At 36.9% G+C, this 20,040-nt stretch overlaps 1 protein-coding gene across 1 annotated transcript in view; it reads right to left on the bottom strand.

Moving 5' to 3' along the window:
- Positions 1-353: 353 nt before the first annotated feature.
- Fbxl17 (F-box and leucine rich repeat protein 17) overlaps positions 354-20,040 on the bottom strand; it is a gene marked incomplete at its 5' end in the record, with an annotated part of 484,676 nt that continues 464,989 nt past the window's right edge. The window contains one exon of the mRNA XM_010608693.3: positions 354-828. Coding sequence (XP_010606995.1) covers positions 688-828 — 141 coding nt within the window. The remainder of the gene's footprint in view (positions 829-20,040) is intronic.

Genomic DNA, 20,040 nt, shown 5'->3' with positions numbered 1-20,040 from the left:
TCCTCCATATATAAAATTTACAAAAGGCTTTGTTCTTTCTAGTCCCTAAGTCACCCACCAGACAGAAAGCTGCACACCTGTGGACACACTGAGTTAGGGGCACCACAGTGGGTGACATGCTTCCTCTGTAGCCTGGAGGAAGTCCCTCTGCCAGGAATGGTTTATGAAGAAACCACCCTGGTGGGTTTGGGCACCCACAGGTGTGGGTACATAGAGTATAAATAACTATGTGTGTACATATGTGCTTGAAATTTTGAAGATCGTTAATCTGCAGGCTTCTAATTAGTTCCCCATCACTTCTGGGCTGACCTGCTGAAGTGTACAATTCTATTCCATCAAAAAAGAAAGACTTCTTTTCTGGGCATTTAAAAAATGGCAGAAGCCCAAAATAATCCAATTCCTTTACTGTTAAAATTTGCTGTTTAAAGAAATAAGCCTTTAAACTTAAAAACTAACTTTGTGTGGCTTTCATAATCTTCAATTTTTAAAAAAACAAAGTTAGCTTACCTGGGAACAAATAACAAGTGCGCTTATGCTATGCAGTAGGAAAACAAGACACAAATATACACACTCTGGTACACACACAGACAGGTGACAGTTAAACCTTCCCAAGAGATCACCCATTCCAAATCTACACTTCTCTGTCCTGCTGAAGGATCCGAGTGTACCCACGTGTGGGCATGCACATTAGGAGGAGGTGGCAGACATGTTGGGGGTCCAGCCCATTTGATAGGCTCTCTCCAAGGTCCTCTTGCAGTCCTGCAGGACAGTGCTGAAGGTGATGTGGGGGTACTGCTGCACCAGCTGTTCCACGGTCACTTCATTGACCTGTAACCAGAGAAGAACCACCATCATGCACAGGCGACCACCAGCCCCATGAAGCTGCCAAGCCTTGCCAGCATGCTGTGCCTGCTTCCGATGACACCTGCAGCCCAATGCTTTTCTGCTTAGCAGCCTGAGTGTTTTATAAGAAGACCAGTCACCTTTTTGATATTTCTGATTTCTCAGAATCACATTTGCCCATATGGATTTTTTTAAAAGACATGATCTCAAGAAATCAAATGTGTTTTTTAGAAACATAAATGACTGTGATTTGTCACAATATGAATAATGTCCATTGAACTTCTAGTGCTTGAAATGTGAAGAAATAGTAAGGATAAATTCCAATGTGGATTTTAATTCTTCATCAACATGATTGTCTTTTTAGGAGAAATACTGTATAATGGGGAAAAGGATACACAAGATTCTAGATAGAGGTGCTAGAAAAATGTTTATTTTTCTTCCCTTTAAATGTTAAGGCACTGCAAACTTCAAGTCCCTTTGTGAAAAGGGCTGAAATGTGAGGAATCAATAATTAAAACATACATGGCTGGCAGGTCAGGGATGGCCCCAATAGACCTTAACCATCAAAGACACCACCTTGATTCTTGATTAGACAAGGCAATCAGACAGGCCTAATTAAAACTAACACCTTTACAATTGCTGTGCTGTGAAGGGATTAATTTGTCAATTATTTTTAAGCTGATTGCAGTTCATATCACAGAAGTAGACAGCTTCCTTCATCCTTTAGATAAATAAATGATTAACCTGAGAACCACAACTTTTAGGTAGGTTTATTTAAAATCTTTATTGAACACTTGGGCATTTTCAAATACATCAATATTTCATTTATACCGAGTAAGCATAGAAACATATGACTGTGATTTGTCAAGATATGAATAATGTCCATTGAACTTCTAGTGCTTGAAATGTGAAGAAATAGTAAGGATAAATTCCAATGTGGATTTTAATTCTTCATCAACATGATTGTCTTTTTAGGAGAAATACTGTATAATGGGGAAAAGGATACACAAGATTCTAGATAGAGGTGCTAGAAAAATGTTTATTTTTCTTCCCTTTAAATGTTAAGGCACTGCAAACTTCAAGTCCCTTTGTGAAAAGGGCTGAAATGTGAGGAATCAATAATTAAAACATACATGGCTGGCAGGTCAGGGATGGCCCCAATAGACCTTAACCATCAAAGACACCACCTTGATTCTTGATTAGACAAGGCAATCAGACAGGCCTAATTAAAACTAACACCTTTACAATTGCTGTGCTGTGAAGGGATTAATTTGTCAATTATTTTTAAGCTGATTGCAGTTCATATCACAGAAGTAGACAGCTTCCTTCATCCTTTAGATAAATAAATGATTAACCTGAGAACCACAACTTTTAGGTAGGTTTATTTAAAATCTTTATTGAACACTTGGGCATTTTCAAATACATCAATATTTCATTTATACCGAGTAAGCTATACTATGAAAGTCTTAAGGAAGATACTTGGAATGCACACTTGCAAGCATCCCTTTTGATGTTCACTACTGAAAAAACTGAGAACACCAGGAAAAACCTAAAACAACACAAAATCCTTGTTGTTTGCTTTGAAAGCCTACTTAGAAGTATGATGATCATGAAAGTTGGTTGTCTGTGTATTTCTGAAACAACATGGTGCCTTCTGGGTGAGCTGGAAAAATATGGTCCAAATTAATTTTTTTAGTACTGATAACATTATCCTGATGATACTTAATCTTTCTTAGGATATTTCTCTATTCAAAACTTGCTTGTCTGAATCCTGCTTTCACTTGTTTGAGATTTTATTTCTTCAACTGTAAAAGCAGGGTAAAAGTATTTATGTCACAGGATTTTTATAAGGATGAAATGTAATAACACGTCTAGCACTGAGTGACATAATAAAGCCCCTAAATGGTAGATCTTCTTGTGGTAGACACTCAATAAATGGTTACTGAATGCAAGAGTTAATTAATGATATGTTAGACTGTAATCAATATTATTCTACATCTGAGATATCTCAGAAATAAACCTTGATAGCATTGGTTGTAATGTTCAAAACAAAATAACCACAGGGCAAGAAGTAATCTGTAGAACATATTTCATATATAAAAATAACGTATTCTTTTTTAATGCTCTCTAGAGGAAATGCCAGAACTTTTCTTAATAACATAGTTCAGATTTAAAATATTCACTGTCAGAAAATTCTCCCTTTCCTTTAAATGATGTTTCTCACACTGCTGTTAGGTCACCTTTCTCCCTCCTGCCATAAACATATCCAGAAAAATGCAGCTTTCACCAAAGGAGAGCAGAAGTCATTTGGTCAGAGAGAATGCTTGGAATGTCTGTGAGGTACTACAAAGGAAATCTGTGTGATCCAAATCACCTCACATTCAAGGAACTACTAACTAAAAACAAACAGGAGAAGAGAAAACATTTACACTCACCATCAAGAGAGGGATTCTTTTCTATGGTACATCTTTTCTAATCTACACCTGGGTCTTCCATACACAGTTTTGTACTTAGGGTTGACAGGCAATTTGTTTTGGAGAGACAATTTTTAAAAAATAGAAAATATCTCTCTGTAATAACTGTTTTCCAGAAAAGGGCATATAAGTCTACCTCAAGCAAACCTCATACATGAAGATATAAAAAAAAATTTTTTTTTTTTTTGGTACTGAGGATTGAACTTGGGTCCCTGCGCTTGCAAGGCAGGCCACCGAACCACTGAGCTGAATCCCCAGCCCCTAAGATATAAATTTTTGAAGTCTATAAATTAGAGGACATTTTTTCACTTAAGTAAAGACTTTCATGGTACAGAGTTAATGTATTCTATCAGCTCACCTAATGTACTTTATATATCCTTTGATATACCAAAATTCAATTTGTATCTGTTGCATAAAATAAGGTACACTTGTGGTTGAGAACAGAGATAGCACTATGCTAATTCTCTGGCTTTCATAAGTTATGAGTAAGAATAGATAACAAGTTAGTTTTGTGTAGCTGTGTGAAAAATGGCACCAGTAATCCTCTGTGGATAAATGTGTCTTCTAGGCAACCCTTTTGTAATCTGTGCTCTGCAAATTCTAAAAAACAAAGCCAAGAGGAAAATGCATATATTTTCTTTTAGTTCTTTGTTGGTAGAAATTATTCAGCAAAAGTATATATGCACACTAGGGAAGTTTCTATCTTTTACTTATAATCTAGCCTGGTGATTTAGCATGATGAATTTAATATAAACATTAAGTTTTTATTATGTTTGTTTTACTCCTCAGAAGTAAAATTATGCTCACCTCCTCTTCGTAGAGACTCCTTAAGTGTGTTGGTGCTGTGGAGTTCAGTGTAAGACACCAGGAGAGTCCAAATCATTTTAAACTGTTATGCCTACATACATATTTCTACAGACATTTTGTTATGCTCATCTTCAGGTTCTAAAATAAAAAGAACTATTCTCTGTTCCAACTCATAAAATATATGTAATATAAAAATGAAACATAAAAATTTTCCCCCACAATCCCTGGATTTTGTATTTCATTTCTTGATGAAAACTATCAATGGTAACTCCTGTATTACACATAAGATTTGAAAAATGCAATGTATCTTCCTAAGGAAATACCCAATGCTGTCATTTAAAGAAATTACTGTGATTAAAGGGGAAAGAAGCATGTGCCATAGGTTTTTCAAAAATATAAGAAAGGTTGGGTTTTATAGTTTCCTCCAAAGACTGTATAGTCAAAATTTACATTTTAAAAATTATTATAACTCTTTTTAAGGTAGTAGCAATTTGGTATTTTAATCTATTTTGAGTTAACATCTATTAGCACTTTTTGAAAATGTGAGGCAAATTGCTGTGCTAATTAAGGTAAATCACTTCATAGTTTCATTATATTACTGCTGCTGCTGCTGCTTCGGTACAAGTGTGAGGAGAGTGACAGGGTTTCAGTCAACTTTAACCAATTATCTAGCCCATAACAGTTTTTCACCTTCTTATCAATACTTTCTCCAGATATTTCCAGATAAATGTAAATCTAGGCCTTAACTACCATATCAAGTATACCTGCTATTCAAAAAATATGATTTTTGATAAAACATATGGAAGAAACTATAACAAGTGATTCTTATTTCTTCTTTAATTCTCATTATAAAATGGGACATGTTTCTTATTAGGACGAAATAAGAAAAAACATCTGAATATATCACATATAAGTATAAACCACTTAAGGTCATTTATTCTTTAATGGGGGAAAAGTTTCCAACAAGAAATGAATGCTTTTAAAGTAACAACAATAAAAATCCTACATTATCTCAGACTGTAAGTTCCTTGACAATAACAAGTATTTTAGTCATCTGTTTTTTTACAGTGCTACACATACTATCTGGTATATTCTTACCCCATTAGAATATAAGCTCCAAGAGATGGGGGATTTTGTTTACTGCTAAATTTCTAGTACCCTACAGTATGTCTAGCACATAGTACATATTCAATAAATATATGCTAGGTAATATAGGAGTTGTTTAATGAGCATGCGTTGAACAAATGAATAATCAACAAACAGTATGACATTGGAAATTTTATAGATTAAGTTCACCTTGTTCTCAGATCATTCCAGCTACAGTGGTATCAGTCTCTAAAGTCTTGACATGATGTCCTTGGCTCTATTAATATAGTGTATTATTACATTTATTAATTTGTGTATGTTGAACCATCCCTGCACCCTTGGGATGAATCCTACTTGGTCAGGGTGTATGATCTTCTTCATCGTCCTCCAGTATCTTATTAAGGATTTTTGCATCTATGTTCATTAGTAAGATTGGCCTATAGTTCTCTTTTTCGGTTGGGTCTTTCTCCGCTTTGGGGATCAAGGTGATGCTTGCTTCTAGAAATGAATTCAGGAGTATTGCTTCCCTTTCAATTTCATTGAAGAGTTTAGAGTATTGGCAGTAGATCCTCTCTAAATGTCTTGTAGAATTCAGCAGTGAAACCATCAGGACCTGGGGTTTTCTTGGTAAGTTTTTAATTATGTTTTCAATTTCATTGATTGATACTGGGTTGTTTAGAATTTTTAGGTCATCTTCACTAAACTTTTAGTAATTCATACAGATCTAACAATCTATCCATTTCTCCTGTATTTCCATCTTGGTATAAAGATGGTATATCTTGGTTTATTTTCCACCTTTGGTATAAAGGTTCTAGAAGTAGGTATTGATGATCCTCTGGATTTCTGCTGGGTCCATCGTAATTTCACCTTTTTCATTCCTAACTGCATGGGTTCAGGCCTTTTCTTTCCTTTTTTTGATAAGGTTGGCTAAGGGTCTGTCAATTTTGTTTATTCTTTTGGAGAACCAACTACTGGCTTCAATGATTTTTTGTATCTTTCTCTTTGTTTCTCTTAGTTTCCATTGCATTGATTTTTTGTATCTTTCTCTTAGTTTCTTTTAGTTTCCATTGCATTGATTTCTGCTCTGATCTTTATAATTTCCTACCTTGTATGAGCTTTGGGCTTGTCCTGCTCTTCTTTTTCTAAAAGCTTGAGGTTTCAGCATCAGGTTGTTTAATTGCACTCTGTTTTCCTAATATGCGTATTCACTGCTATGGATTTCCCTCATAAGACTGCTTTCATTGTGTCCCATAGATTCTGCTATGTTGTACTGCCATTGCCATTTAATTGTAGGGACTGTCTGATTTCTTCTTTAATTTCCTCTGTGATCCACTGGCTATTCAGAAGTATGGCAGCCCCCAATTCCTTTAATCTTTTGATTTTCATATTCCAGGCGATTTAGGGTTGTCATCTTTCCTGACACTACCACATATCTCTTTGCCTTGGTACTTTCTTTGGAATTTCCAACATATTTTCACACAAAAATAAATCGGCTCATGATGATGATGATGGTTCAACAATTTTGCTGGGTCACACGGCTGTCAGGCAGTACTCAAGAAATAATTAAGCTATACTTTGGCTTAAAGGATGGCAACCCTCCTTATTGGAGATCAGTGGCACACTACACTGTCAAAGTAATGGTTTCCAAAACTTTTCAAAACTTCACACAGTGCAGAGGCTTTGATGCTTTGGCTTGTAACATCAACATCGTGCTCATGGTCAGAGAACCAAGAGGACCTGCAGAAGATCTGAAAATTTTGTGACTATATGTTCTTTTTGATGTTACAGTTACCTGGTGGCAGAGACAAAACTGTACAAGTCTCCTGTGTCAAAGCAATGCTGTTTCCACATTTTGATATCTTGGGCTTCATTAATTGATATGGCTTCATCCCTTCCTGGGAGCAAATACAAATCAGATGGGGTTTTGTCTTGGTTGGTTCTATTGTCACAGTGGCATTTGGCATATGTTGCCCTGGAGAACATGTAGGAAATAATACAGGCCCAGGAAAGGAGACATCTCCAATCAAAAGGGCCTCATATTCCCACTGATAAGAACATTGAACTGGATTTCATGTGTTATAAAATTGAGATTCAGCTTTTTTTTCTCTTTGGCATGGTTTATTTGGTAAAATATTTGAAAAAAAACTTGCTTTTTTCCTAATGAGCAATAAGGTAAAACAAACATATATTGCAATTCTGATAAGGATGTGGGCGATGGGGAATGGGTAAGATTCAGAAAGCTTCCACTGTTCTCCAGGCATCTGAACACTAATAACTGGTAATACAGAACTGCAGCTCAGGCTGAACTGGTATGTCACACAGGGTCACTGGGTTAGCAACTGGCACCCAGGGTTTGAATTCAGAACCCTAACACATGATACTCTCTGCAATGAACCATACTTCCTTGGCACCTTGTTAAAACAGTGTGGTGAAGAAATGTCAGAACAGGGGCTAGCAAATCACTTGCTCAGTAAAATATTTACTGACATTCATTTTGTGACATTTAAGAAATGATTGCAGTTGGCATATGTATGCGTTTCCATGTCCCTGACAATCTTTTCAAAAGGGCCCCTCTAAGGAAATGCAAATGACAATGGGTCACACGTGGCCTGTGGGATATCCTGGTGTGGAATTGTGGCTGCATGGGACTTTGACGCAGGACAGAAACGTGATGAAGCTGCAGGACTAACAAGGGGCCTTTTGACAGGAACAACTGCTACTGTGTCAGAAGCTCGCACTGCTTTCTTTCTCATCTCTCTCTCAAGTATTACCACATTCCAAGATGGAATGGTCAGTGAGACAGGGTCTACCCTCTTGGATATTACAGCCCAGCTGGGAAGATGAGCAAGAGTAGCAGCAACACCAAAGCCAGAGAAATGCTTTCAGAGAAATGCAAGTTGTCATGGACTGAAGCCATAGTAGACATTTGATGTTTGCCAGAAGTATAGGAAAGGGTTTTCCAAACGAGAAGACATTTAAGTGGATCTTTAAAGACAGATTCTTACTATGTAATTTAGGTTGGACTTGAACTCACACAATTCTCCTGCCTCACCCTCATTGAGTGCTGGAATTACAGGTATGCATCATTAAATAGATTTCTGAAGGACAAGGCAGTGTTAGTCTCTGTGCCATGTCCACTAATGATACATATTATGAAGAGAAAAAAGGAAACCAGTTCATGAGCCAGTACAGAACTAATCAGTTTTCTTAATAAAATATGCAGTGACTCTCTTGCCTCATCCAAGTGTGTAAGTGAAGTAAGTTCTAGTTTCAAATAGCTCTGCTCTGAAAGAGGGGAGGGAAAAAAAATGAATCCCTCTCTCTGCAGGTGGGAAAAGTAAGATGCCCACAGTGCATCTGTGAAACTGTCACAAACAGCATGCTCAGCTCTTGCCTTCTAATTCGGGGCTCTGCCCTGACTAGTCTGTCATTCTTCACAGACTCCCTGGGCAATGTCACTCATTGCTAACAGCCCCAGGGGCCGAGTTGTGGCAGCCCAGGGGCAATATGACTCTGGAATCTGCTTCTCTCTGTTTCATGGCTCTCTGGGAAACTGTAGTGGGTATTTGTGGAACCTGATGTTTACTAGGTGACAGCAAAAGTTTTTGTGGAAAACTTTTATTCAGATAAACCCTGCTACTCTTTCAGCTACTTCCCAAAGGCTCCATGCCATGTACTGAAAAGGATAAAACAAAAGGAATGTAAAGTTTAGTACCACTCCAAATTTACATGTAAATAAGATGGCCATCAAAGTGCAGTTCAAACTATTTTAAATGGGACACTAAGAAAAGCATGAGTAGAGGAAACATTAGTTTTTCTAAGACCTTCCATAGCCAACAACATGCACCAGCACTCTGTGGGCCTGCACAGATTTTTATGATTCTACCCCTCCAATCCTTTGTAGAGGACCCTCCCATGTCCCTGTTTGGATGACATGACACACTGTACTGCAGTTTCATGGTTAGGGCAGGAAACCAAGAGTCTGGTGACACCTGTACAATCTCTCATCTCTTTCTCTGTAGCAATAAAGCCTGGCTTCCTAGATTAGCATCCTGCTCCCTTTCTCTTTGCCATCCTTCCATCTTCCTTGCTCAGTCAAACCAAGACATTCTGCCAGGAACCCCACAATAATGCATATGTGATAAATGTTTAGTGGCGTGGGATGAATTAAACTTTGTCTGCAATGAAGGGTACAAACAAGAATGTGGTGGTTGTCGCCTCAACTGCTCATTAAACTCACCTGAAGAGCTTTTTTTTTTTTTTTTTTTTTGTACCAGGGACCTTGCGCTTGCAAAGCAGTCAGTGGAACCACTGAACTAAATCTCCGGTACCTGGAGAGCTTTTAAATGTTCCAATGCATGGACCGTATCTCAGACAATTGCAAGAGTCTTGGTAGATCAGAGGGACTCAGGTATCAGTATTTTTTGAAAGCTTCCTGGAGACCCATGTGCACACTTTAAGTTGAGACCTACTTATCCAATGTGACTGAAATGCTCCTAGAAAGTACAGGTGATTCCTACCATTAGTATTTGAAGACAAGACCTGAATTTAGATTTTTTTTAAACTAACAAGTGACTCACTTCTGATGATGTCCCTCATATTATATTCTGAGTCTGCAGTTCTGGAGAAAAGAATATCTGTTGCTTTGATAGCTTATTAGTTTATCTTTTAAAAATATTATTCAACTGTCTGAAATAAGAGTTTTCTTTTTTAAACGTGGTAAAACTGGACTGGATTCTTCTTCTTCAAAGTGAGCCTTAGACACCTAATTTGGCACTGCTAAAGAAGGCTGCCTTTATGACTTTTCCAACAGGTAAGGAAAGGGAAAGACATCCCCTAAATTCAGTTCTCATATGGAACTGTTCCTTCCTTAAGGAACTATTATGATGTGGAAAAAGACAGTACTTATAACTATTTAACACAGTTTTAAGAAGAAAACTGAGCATCTCATTGAAGCCTAAAAGTCATGTCCTAAATTTGGAAACCAGCTGATTACAGGTCACCCATAATATACTGTGCTTCATATATGAACCTCATATTTGCCCCCTGAGGTCTTTTAAGTTTTTTTTTTTTATAGAGATAAGAAATATTACTCTTGGGTGGCAAAAAAGAACTCATCTAAAAATCCCAAAGCATAGAAAGAGACAGATACAGAGAATGCAATGAACCTGACAGAGGCAGGCTCATAAATTCAGTCAACTTTGTCAAATGCAGTCATTCCATTTCAGACTCTGCAATGATTGAAAGTGCTATGCACTGTCAATATCACAACAGGCCTGGCTTCATGCTGTCTCTTTTTCATGAAATGTAGGTTGCCTGTTAACACTAGCAGGGCTTCTATTCACTTGAATTAGCACAGTGAGAAAACAGCAAAGAACCTGGGAGGATGGGGATCACAGAAACGTCTGCAGTGTTAAGTGAGAACTGGGGCTCGCTAACTTGAAGCCTCTAATTAGACATTAGTGTGACAGGAAGCCCAACAACTAGACTGTGAGAGAAAAAAAAACCCAAAAAACTAATGACATTTTCATTCCCTGTATCTCCAAGCACTCTTCCATTAGGAAAGAGGTTTCAAGTTAAGTGCAAGCTCCAGGAATGGTCTTCTGTTGGCTATTCTGAGCCACAAACTGCTGGTCATGGACTTGATCCATTGCTCAAATCTTTATATTTGCACTTGCGGTACAGACAAAACCAAAGCTGATGTATGTAGGACACCAAGATGGAAAAAGCCACAGAAAGGAGTCATCTGCAGTGCTCTAAATGGCTCAGCAAAAGAACAACTATTTGAAAAAACCTGGGCCCTAATAAGATAACTAATGTAGTCACTAAGTGGTAGGTGCAAGGTATTTATGGAACACATCTGGGTGTTTCTAAATTAAACTCTTGAAGTTAAGCTGAAAAGCATAATCGAGGGGGAAAACTATCTGAACCAAAAAAAATAAAGTTTTCCTTTGTGCCTAATGGCTTTCTTGATTCCAGTTTTTATTTTCTTAGAGGCTAATCACCAACTGGATACCTGATAAAAAAGTATCTTTCTAAAACTGCAGTTTCTATCAGGTAGGGTTTATGATTTGACCTCTCTTCTAAAATAAATTTATTATCAGCAAAATTTTATTCTACATCAATGAGTAAATCTTTCATTAAAAAAACCCCTAAAAATTATTTATTTATTTATTATTGGTTTTCAGGAGAGTAACTCTACATAAATCAGAGCCTTTCAGGACTGTGCTCTGGAAGCAAGTCCAACCACCCAGCTGGTACCTGAGCTCTGCCTAATTGTTCAGAATTCCAGAGGCTTTCAGCTGCCCTCAGATTCCTCAACTACAGGAAGTATATTAAATCCAAGTCGGGGTCTTTCCTGTTTATTTACTTCATCCTTTCTGTATTCAAACATTTTATAATCTATCAAATCATTAGGAGACAATGAGATCTAATGGTTTTCAAACTTTTATCTATACAACACTTCTATAAATCAAAATTGTAGATTAAAAAAATAAAGCAATGAAAGTCGAACTGTTCTTATTGAAGAGAAGGCAGCTAAGAAGCAAAATTGAATGCATCTATTTATCTATCCATCTACCCACCTGCTGATTCATCCAGCATCTACTATGTATCTATCTAGCAATCTAGCAACTAGTATGAAAATAACACAGCATTTGAACTCTAATGAGAAGGAGAATGACGGGGATGAGAAAGGTAGAATTAACCACCATAACAAAATAAGAGTTTGTATTCATCACATACTTCCTAAAAGGAAGTTTATACAGATAGCTCACCCCTCCTCATACCTACACGGTCGATGCTATTATTTCCATTTTACAGATGAATGGAGGCGTGGAGAGGCAAGAAAGGAAGAGAAATATATAGGACGAAAGCCAGAAGTGTGGTGACATGGAAAACAAGAGAAAAGTGTTCTCACAAAGGGGAATGGTTACCTTAAGGATGCAGTGGCCAAGAGATAGAGCAAGTTAGGGGCAGAGAAGTAGCTGCTGCATTTGGGGACACAAAGGTCACTGTTGACCTTAAAAAGAGCAGCATGAGTGCCATGGTGCATGGAATTAGATTGTAATGAGTAGTGAGAAAGTAAGAACTATTTATAGACAATCTTCTTTAGAAATGTAATACCAAGTTGTCAGAAAAAAAGGCCTTTTAGAGGGCCATAGCTGAAAGTTGATTTGAAATCAAAGTGAAAGTCTTTGTTCATAAGAAATGTAATTTTAAATGTTCTTTTAAAAAACATTAATTGGCAATTTCACAGTATCCTAGTTGCCTGTTTACTTGTCTGTCTCCTCCGCTGTAGGCTGCTTGAAATAGAAATATATTTGTTCACTGTTTTTCCTGATCTGTCACCTATTATAGTGACTAAAGCATATTTAGCTACTAAATATTTATTAAATGAATTAATAAGATATATGATAAATTTAGGGGGAGAAAGGCTTAGGTATTCACTGAAAACTATGTAGGAAGAAGAAAAGCATTTTCACTGAATGTGGCATGGCACACCTGACTTTGTATCATTCCCAACCTGTAAAAGTCCCTCAGTCTGCTGGGCCCCTGAAGGCTGTCCTTAGTTGTATACTTGGTCAAGTGCTTAGGAGTTCTGGGATCTAATCTGACCTGTGTTAAGCAACTGCTGTGATCTTTTCTATTTCTAAATTTAAAAGATAATATGATCCTACAATGTAATCCCTTTATATTACTACTGAAGCCCAATCAAAGCACCATGGATACTATTTATTACAAAGCAATCTTCAGGCATACTCCAACACAGGATACTATTCACCCTTCTGCATTTGGAGGAATAGTAGGCTTTCTTCTTCTGCCTCTTTATAAAACCAACCAACCAACAATTTCATTATGAACAATGGAGGCAAGTAAAACACAAGCAGCTACTTGTAGCATATTCCCTTAAGTCAACACAGAGGTCTACTTTCCTGAAGAAACAAACCAAACAGATCTCAGCCTGGACATTGTCTGGCTGTTTGACATGGCAAATTCCTGACTGAGTCTCAGGAGGCTAGTTTTACTAAGATCTTAATATGTGAATTTATATCCATGACTAGAATATCATAACTTTGCTTGAGGCAGGCATTTGATATATCAGACAGAATTCCAAAGATAAATAGTACCAATAATGATAATAGAAGTTAATATTTCTTGAGAATTTATAATGTGCCTGATTTTGGGCTAAGTGCTTTAGTGGAATACGGTATTTTATTTAATCTTTCAACGCTCTCTGCATTAAATGCTGTTATTCCCATTTGTCAGATGATCTCAGGTGAAATGGAGGCTTTCAGAGATTAAGTTGTTGAAGGTCCTACTGATATGATAGTAAAGTGGTAGAGCTAAAATTTGAAAACTTAGCAGTCTGATAGTGGTGCTCACCAATTTAACCTCTCCTGTAAAGCTACACACCAGTGTTTCTTGGTTTAATATTTCAATACTAGAAAGTTGTTTCAGTTACTGCTCAGCAGTTCAGGTGAATAGGGTTAGAATAAGAGGAGATGGGAATGCCTGGATAAAATGAGGTTGAGAGGTAACCTTTGAATTTCAGCTGATGTGCTTTTCTCTGTTTCAATTACCAGGAATAATCAGGAGAGGGTTGTAAAAATGTGTTTTAAAGTGCGCCTATGTGAAAATCACCTGGAGAAACTGTTTTATCAGCAAAAGGAACAAGATGCTGATGCTTCAAGTGAAGGACTTAAGTTCAGATTTTAGAGTCCCAGCTATACTCTCACCATTTTTCATCATCCCCTTTTTTGGGAACACATGGCATAGCAGGCTGTTTGGGTAACGGGCATGTCAGTCACAGCAGAGAACTGCACAGTCTAATACAGTTAGGCCACTCCTGCCTTATTAGGGCAAAATGTTTTTTCTTTTCTCTTTTTTCCACTTTATTTTCTTTGATACAGCATTAATTTTAAATCTGAAATTTTGGCTATGGGCAATCTGAAAACAGCTGTGCATTTGTGGTAGGGAAAAGGGGAGTCCCTGCAGGTATACACTTTTGTTTCATGGCTCAATTGCTACCCAAACAGTCCTGGACACAGTGACCCACAAAACATTTTTCCCTTAAACTGATTTTTCCAGTCAGTTCTGAATATTAGTTAGAGTCCTATATTATTTTCCCCATAGGGCTTTCCTGCTCATGATTCTTAAATAAGCAGATAAAAACTCCATTTTCTCCACAGAAATATTTAGGTTGTTGAGGCTTTCTCTTACCATAATTACTTCCTGAAAAATGCAGTGGTCAAATTTTCCTGAATATTTTTACATAAAATGGGGTGCAAAAAACTTGGCCCTTGATCTATTAAGGTTGTAAAGCAGGTTTCTGGAGTGAAAGAACTGACTGCTTTGCATTACTTGCTTTCTTTGTTACCTTCTTATTGGTTTGATTAAATAAAATCATGCTACCATTTAAATGAGGAACTCCAATTGAAAACCAGGATTTCTTAACATCCTGAAGAATATAGCTACCAATATTTATTAAAATAAATCACCTATTTTACTCCTCAACTAAGAACTTTGGGAATTGGGGCAGATCTTGGCAAAAAATTTGATGAGAAATGATTTAATTCAATTATTTTCATGGTGTGGATCAATAATGGTTTCCACCGAGGGCCCTTGGCCTGAAGGCAGCTGGATAATCAATAGGCTCACACAGAGGCAGTGCTCCTCCTCCAGCAACCTCTCTGATCTTTTTGGGGTAGACTCTTCACGCCTGTGTAATTCTAATTTATGTCAACTAGAAATCAAAGAAATTCCAAGAGGCTTTGGTCATAGGATTCTTGGGTGGACCTTTCACAATCTATTTATGTCTATTCTTGAAGTGATGGGGCCCCTATAGCCCACCCAGCATCTCTACTGGCCAAAGAAGCTCCCAGCAAAAGGGTCAGTACCTGTTCGAGGCCAATGTGGAGGAGTGGGTCTGGGTAAACTGAGGTACACTTTCTCCTCATCTACAACTCTGTAGGGACATAAAAACTAAGCATTTAAGCAAGATCCTTGCCAAGAGTGTCTCCCTCAATAACGCTCTTTAATGATACCCCAGACGCTGGCATTTTCAAATCAAATGAACAGTGTGTAAAATTAGTTCTGCATGAAGTTAAAAAAAAATTGAAAAGTGAAAGGGAGCTTTTAAAAGCGCCAACATTTCTCCATCCAACTGCTTTTCACAAGGGTTTGGCATTTGAGAATTGCTACGTTTATGATGTTATTCACTGCTCATAATTCAGGCCCTGTGTCCTCAATCTTTGGTATTAACACACACTGCAGAGGTTTCCCAAGGCAGCCATGATGCCTCTGGCGAGGTCTGGCTTCTCAGCCAATGCCCTGCCCCTGTGCTCAATCCCTTCTCATCAACCTTCTTACCTTAACATTTTGCATTAGCCTTGAACATTACATTTCCATTTGCCCTACAGCTTTCCCATGAAATTTTTTGTCCTTTTCAGTTTTGTTCTCCTTCCAAACTGTCTTGTAAGAAATGAAGAAACATCATGGAAGAAACATTATCTATAGAGAGTCTAGAATTCACTCAAGTTGTGAAAATGATTTCTATGTCAATTCAAAGTCACTAGACTTTCCATATTGCTTTTATTAGAGGGTCCCATTCATTACATACACACATTAAAAAAAAAAAAAAACTAAATCACTAAATAAATGTGAGCTAAACTGATAGGTGATTTGGGGTCAACTCTAATTCCCAAGGTCAAGTAAGCCTTTGAACAGTCTTTAAGAACATAAGCCTACCCCAATTCATCAAAGCCATCTCACACAGTGTTTTCTCCTCTTAGTTTTTACAATGCACTAAAGTTCAGGCGATTATGTAGCATTAGCTTCAAAACCCTCCAACATGCTTATCCAACCAGAACTTGGAAAAGCTACTCAAACAGAGGCTTCTTACTACAATTCCTAACTTTACAACTGCATGGGGAACAGAATCTGTTCAATAACTGGAGCATTCCTCCCTAGCAATTAGTGATGTCACAGCCAAATGGATTTGCCATTTAGCTTGGACGTTATCTGATAATCCAAGTACATGTCGCTTTTAGCTGCAAAGAATATGTTTAATGCTTCTCATCTGTTTTCTGCTTATTTGGGGAGTGGGAGAAGAAACACACTTTTCCCTACAACAAAAAAGGCAATTTACTATTCTTGCTATTCCTTAAAAGCTGATGTGGGAAAAACTTTTTCTTTTTTCTCTTAATGTAACATAAGTAGATAATGATAAAGAAAATATAAAAACTTTTCTTACTGCTATGAAAAAGCAAAACAAAATTTCCTAACAGAAAAACAATGGTTAGTGGAAAAGTCACAGACTTACAAAGAACAAAAAGGACAAAACTTCCTCTTCAATGAACAGAAAAGACTAGTAGTACAAATGAAGCAAATTAGCATATATCTTAAAATATTTTTGAAACAATGGAACAGATAATTTGGGGAACTTTTTTTTCTATCTTCTATTTCTCTTTCTCTCTTACATACATATTTGAATTTTTATATGAGAAACCATCCAATGTTTAGGCTTGTGTGTCTGACTTATTTCACTTAACATGTTTTTAAGTTGCATCCATTAGCCTATAACGCCTCAAGTTTATCTTTATGGCAGAGTAGTATTCCATTGCATATAAACACTGTATTTTCTCTATCCATTCATCTGCTGATGGACATATATGCTATTTCTAAGACAGCTGTTATAAATTGTGCTGCTATAAACATGGGTATGCACGTATCTCTGTAGTATGATGATTTCAATGGGAACAAAAGCAGTTTTGTAAAGTATAGCCTTCAACTTAAAGTGGGCCCAAATGAAATTAACTGCATGTACCTAGACTTCAGTATTTCTCAGAACCACAGGATCACAGAACATGAGTGCAGGGACACATGGACCCTACAGCCCTGTCCCTTCCCAGAGCAGGGATCTCATAGACAACATTCTTGACTGAGGTTTAACTGTGTAGCCCCTGGGGCTTCTCCTCCTCCCCTGGCTCCAGCTTGTGTGCAGAAACAGGAAGGGGGTTAAACTAATGAGTTTTACTAGTGGTTAGAAGATCTGGTTAAGGTTCAAGGAGAAGACTGTTAGGCCCAAATTAATTTTGTCCTTTAATGCCTTTTTGGTACAGATGATTACAAATTGAGACAGAGGATCTTCTCTACATCCTAATCTTAGTGTTAGTTTTGACTTTATCTTCTTTCTCTTTTCCTACTTGCAGAAATGGTCTTATCTTCAACTTGCCAATTTCTAGCTCTGCAGATCTTTTTTCATCTCTGTGCCTCAGTAGATGGTTAGTAACTTTATTCTGAATACATAATGTTCCATGGAGGCATTAGTATTCCTTAGTAAAGTGTGCAGAAGGTGCAAGTATTGATATCTTTTAGAGACAATAATAGACTTAATTTTGAATTATGATGAGGGAAAAACCATAAAGTCATCTTTTCTAATTTGATTTTATATTCCTCTGGTATTTTCACTTTTCCTTCAAAATGGGATAGCAGGCAATATAATTTTTTTTCTTTTGGAAATTCAAAATCAGAAAATAGGTTAATGATAATAATATGAACAATCAAACAATACATTTCATAAATGATGAACATTATTTTAAGTGCTTTTGCATATGTTAACTCTTTAATGTTCACAATTTTATAGGATAGGTACTAGTGTTAGCCTCATTTTACAAATAAGGAAACAAGTGTGGCCCAAGATGACACAACTAGTAAGTACACCAGCCCAGATTTTGAACTCAAACTCTGGATTCAGAGAAAATAACTACATTATCAACCTCTTTTCTTCTCTATTCAACTATAGTGATCATTTAAAATCTGGATATAGATAGCATATATATTTGAAAGCTGAATAACTGCTTTGGTCTAGGTATCCATCCAACTAAACTAAGAAGCAGGCCTTTCTGTGCAAGGCTGTACTTGAAATTTGTGTGTGGTTTGGAAATGGCTTCTCTCCTCATGGAACCTCAAGTGTGACTCTGAGCTGACTTGAGGCTTGGGAAGCAGGGGCCAAGGCTGGGCCAGCATCTCCTGGTACAGTGCTACTTGGAATAGTCTCTTTATCTCATTTTGGACTAATTTGCCTTTGAGTAGGGTCTGAATTCCTTAACTTGAAATCAACAAAATGCTGGTCAACAATATGTCTGCAATAATCTTCTTCTGTATTAACAGAAGATAGAACTTATACAATTCATCTCTGAAGATGGAGCTAAATTGTAATAAATCTAAAGAGGATGGGCTAAAAATATGGTGATTTTTGAGAAAGGTTGGGGACACAAAAATGTGTTTGCATGCATACATTTTGGTGTCCTTCGTTAGCACTCATGTAGCACTTCCTTCTGTTGGGGAGGAGCTCTGCATGTGATTGTTTTTGTTTTTAGAGTACTCTGCCTAATATAGACCCTTTAACCTATTTTAAAAGAAGTCATTTTAAAGTGACAGGGTAGTTACTAAGTTTAGGTTAGTTAGCAGTAAGATGAATGAGACCTATAACTCCCAAGTCTCAATGCTGTTGCTAAATTATAAGGTAAGTTGCTTTCCAGGTTGGGCGGAGAATATGTAATAAAATCTCTAAAGCATAACTATTTGGCAAAGGTGTAGAATAAGTTGGGATTTAAAAACATTTAGAAAACACACAGGTTTAGGTCAATTAATGAAACTGACAATGCACAAAAGGGATTTGGGCTGTTCTTCCATTAGCCCCCAAATTTGTTAAATTTAGAGAACAAATGTACTTTGAGAGGCATTAGTTTCACGTTCTTTTGCAAGATGTATTCCTAAATCACCACTGCAAAGTAGTACCCATGTACAAACTGGTATAGGATGCCAACAGTTTTTTAGCAAGTATCTGAGGTGGACCTTTCTTAAGCAAGCAGCCATGTGGCTGGAGAATGACCCAGGATTGTGCCAGAAGCACTGGGAACAGATTTTTCAGATCTTGGCTGTGTAGCTTTCAGCCAGTACCTGATTATTTTTAAGCATCTATATTTTCAACTTCAGAATACAATTAACTATTTGGGCTGGGGATTTAGCTCAGTGGTTCCACCACCTGCCTTGCAAGCATGAGGACCTGAGTTCAATTCCTGGTACCAAAAACAAAAACAAAAAAAACCCCAAAAAAACCCCAAAACCAAAACAACAACAAAAAAACCCCCCAACAAAAAAAATACAATTAACTATTAATTAGATTTGTTATAAGAAAAACATGGAAGTCACAAAGTGGAAAATACCTGTCTAGTGCCTGGTATTCAATATAGATTTTATTATTTTTGTTCTTAGTCTTGAAAGGATTCCATGTTAAATAAGACACCATTTCCCAAACTCATGTTCATATCCCTGGCCAGCTCCTCTGGCCTTCAGTGGATCTGACATGTAAAGAGACACAAATTTCAACACATCTCCCTCAACAGCCTTTTCTTGGCCCCCAAATATGTGAACACATAGATGCTAAACACCAAAATTACTGACTTGAAAAAAAGAATTGGTATTGTTCTTTCTATCTTACTGTTGCAGGAAATTTGGAATCCTGAATAGAATTTTACTGTTAAACCTTGTAAATTGCAGTTTGCCATACAACCTTTTAAATTTTGATCCATGGACTTAGGAACAGGATGCCAAAAATCTAAGTTGACTGTGTATATGATTGTCTTTTCATTCTGCTTATGTACAAAATTCATTATTAAACAGAGAAATGAAAAAAAATCTTAAATTTGTTTAGAAAACCAGGATATCAATGAATAGAATGAAAAAAATATATATTCATTCACATATATATATCTTATATCAATTCATTCATATATATGTATATATATATATATATATATATCTT

Source organism: Fukomys damarensis, unplaced genomic scaffold (assembly GCF_012274545.1).
Source record: "Fukomys damarensis isolate Sample0158 unplaced genomic scaffold, DMR_v1.0_HiC HiC_scaffold_3, whole genome shotgun sequence".
In the NCBI taxonomy this organism is placed as follows: Eukaryota; Metazoa; Chordata; class Mammalia; order Rodentia; family Bathyergidae; genus Fukomys; species Fukomys damarensis.
The sequence above is the reverse complement of the archived record's forward strand: the minus strand, read 5'-3'. Positions and strand labels throughout refer to the sequence as shown.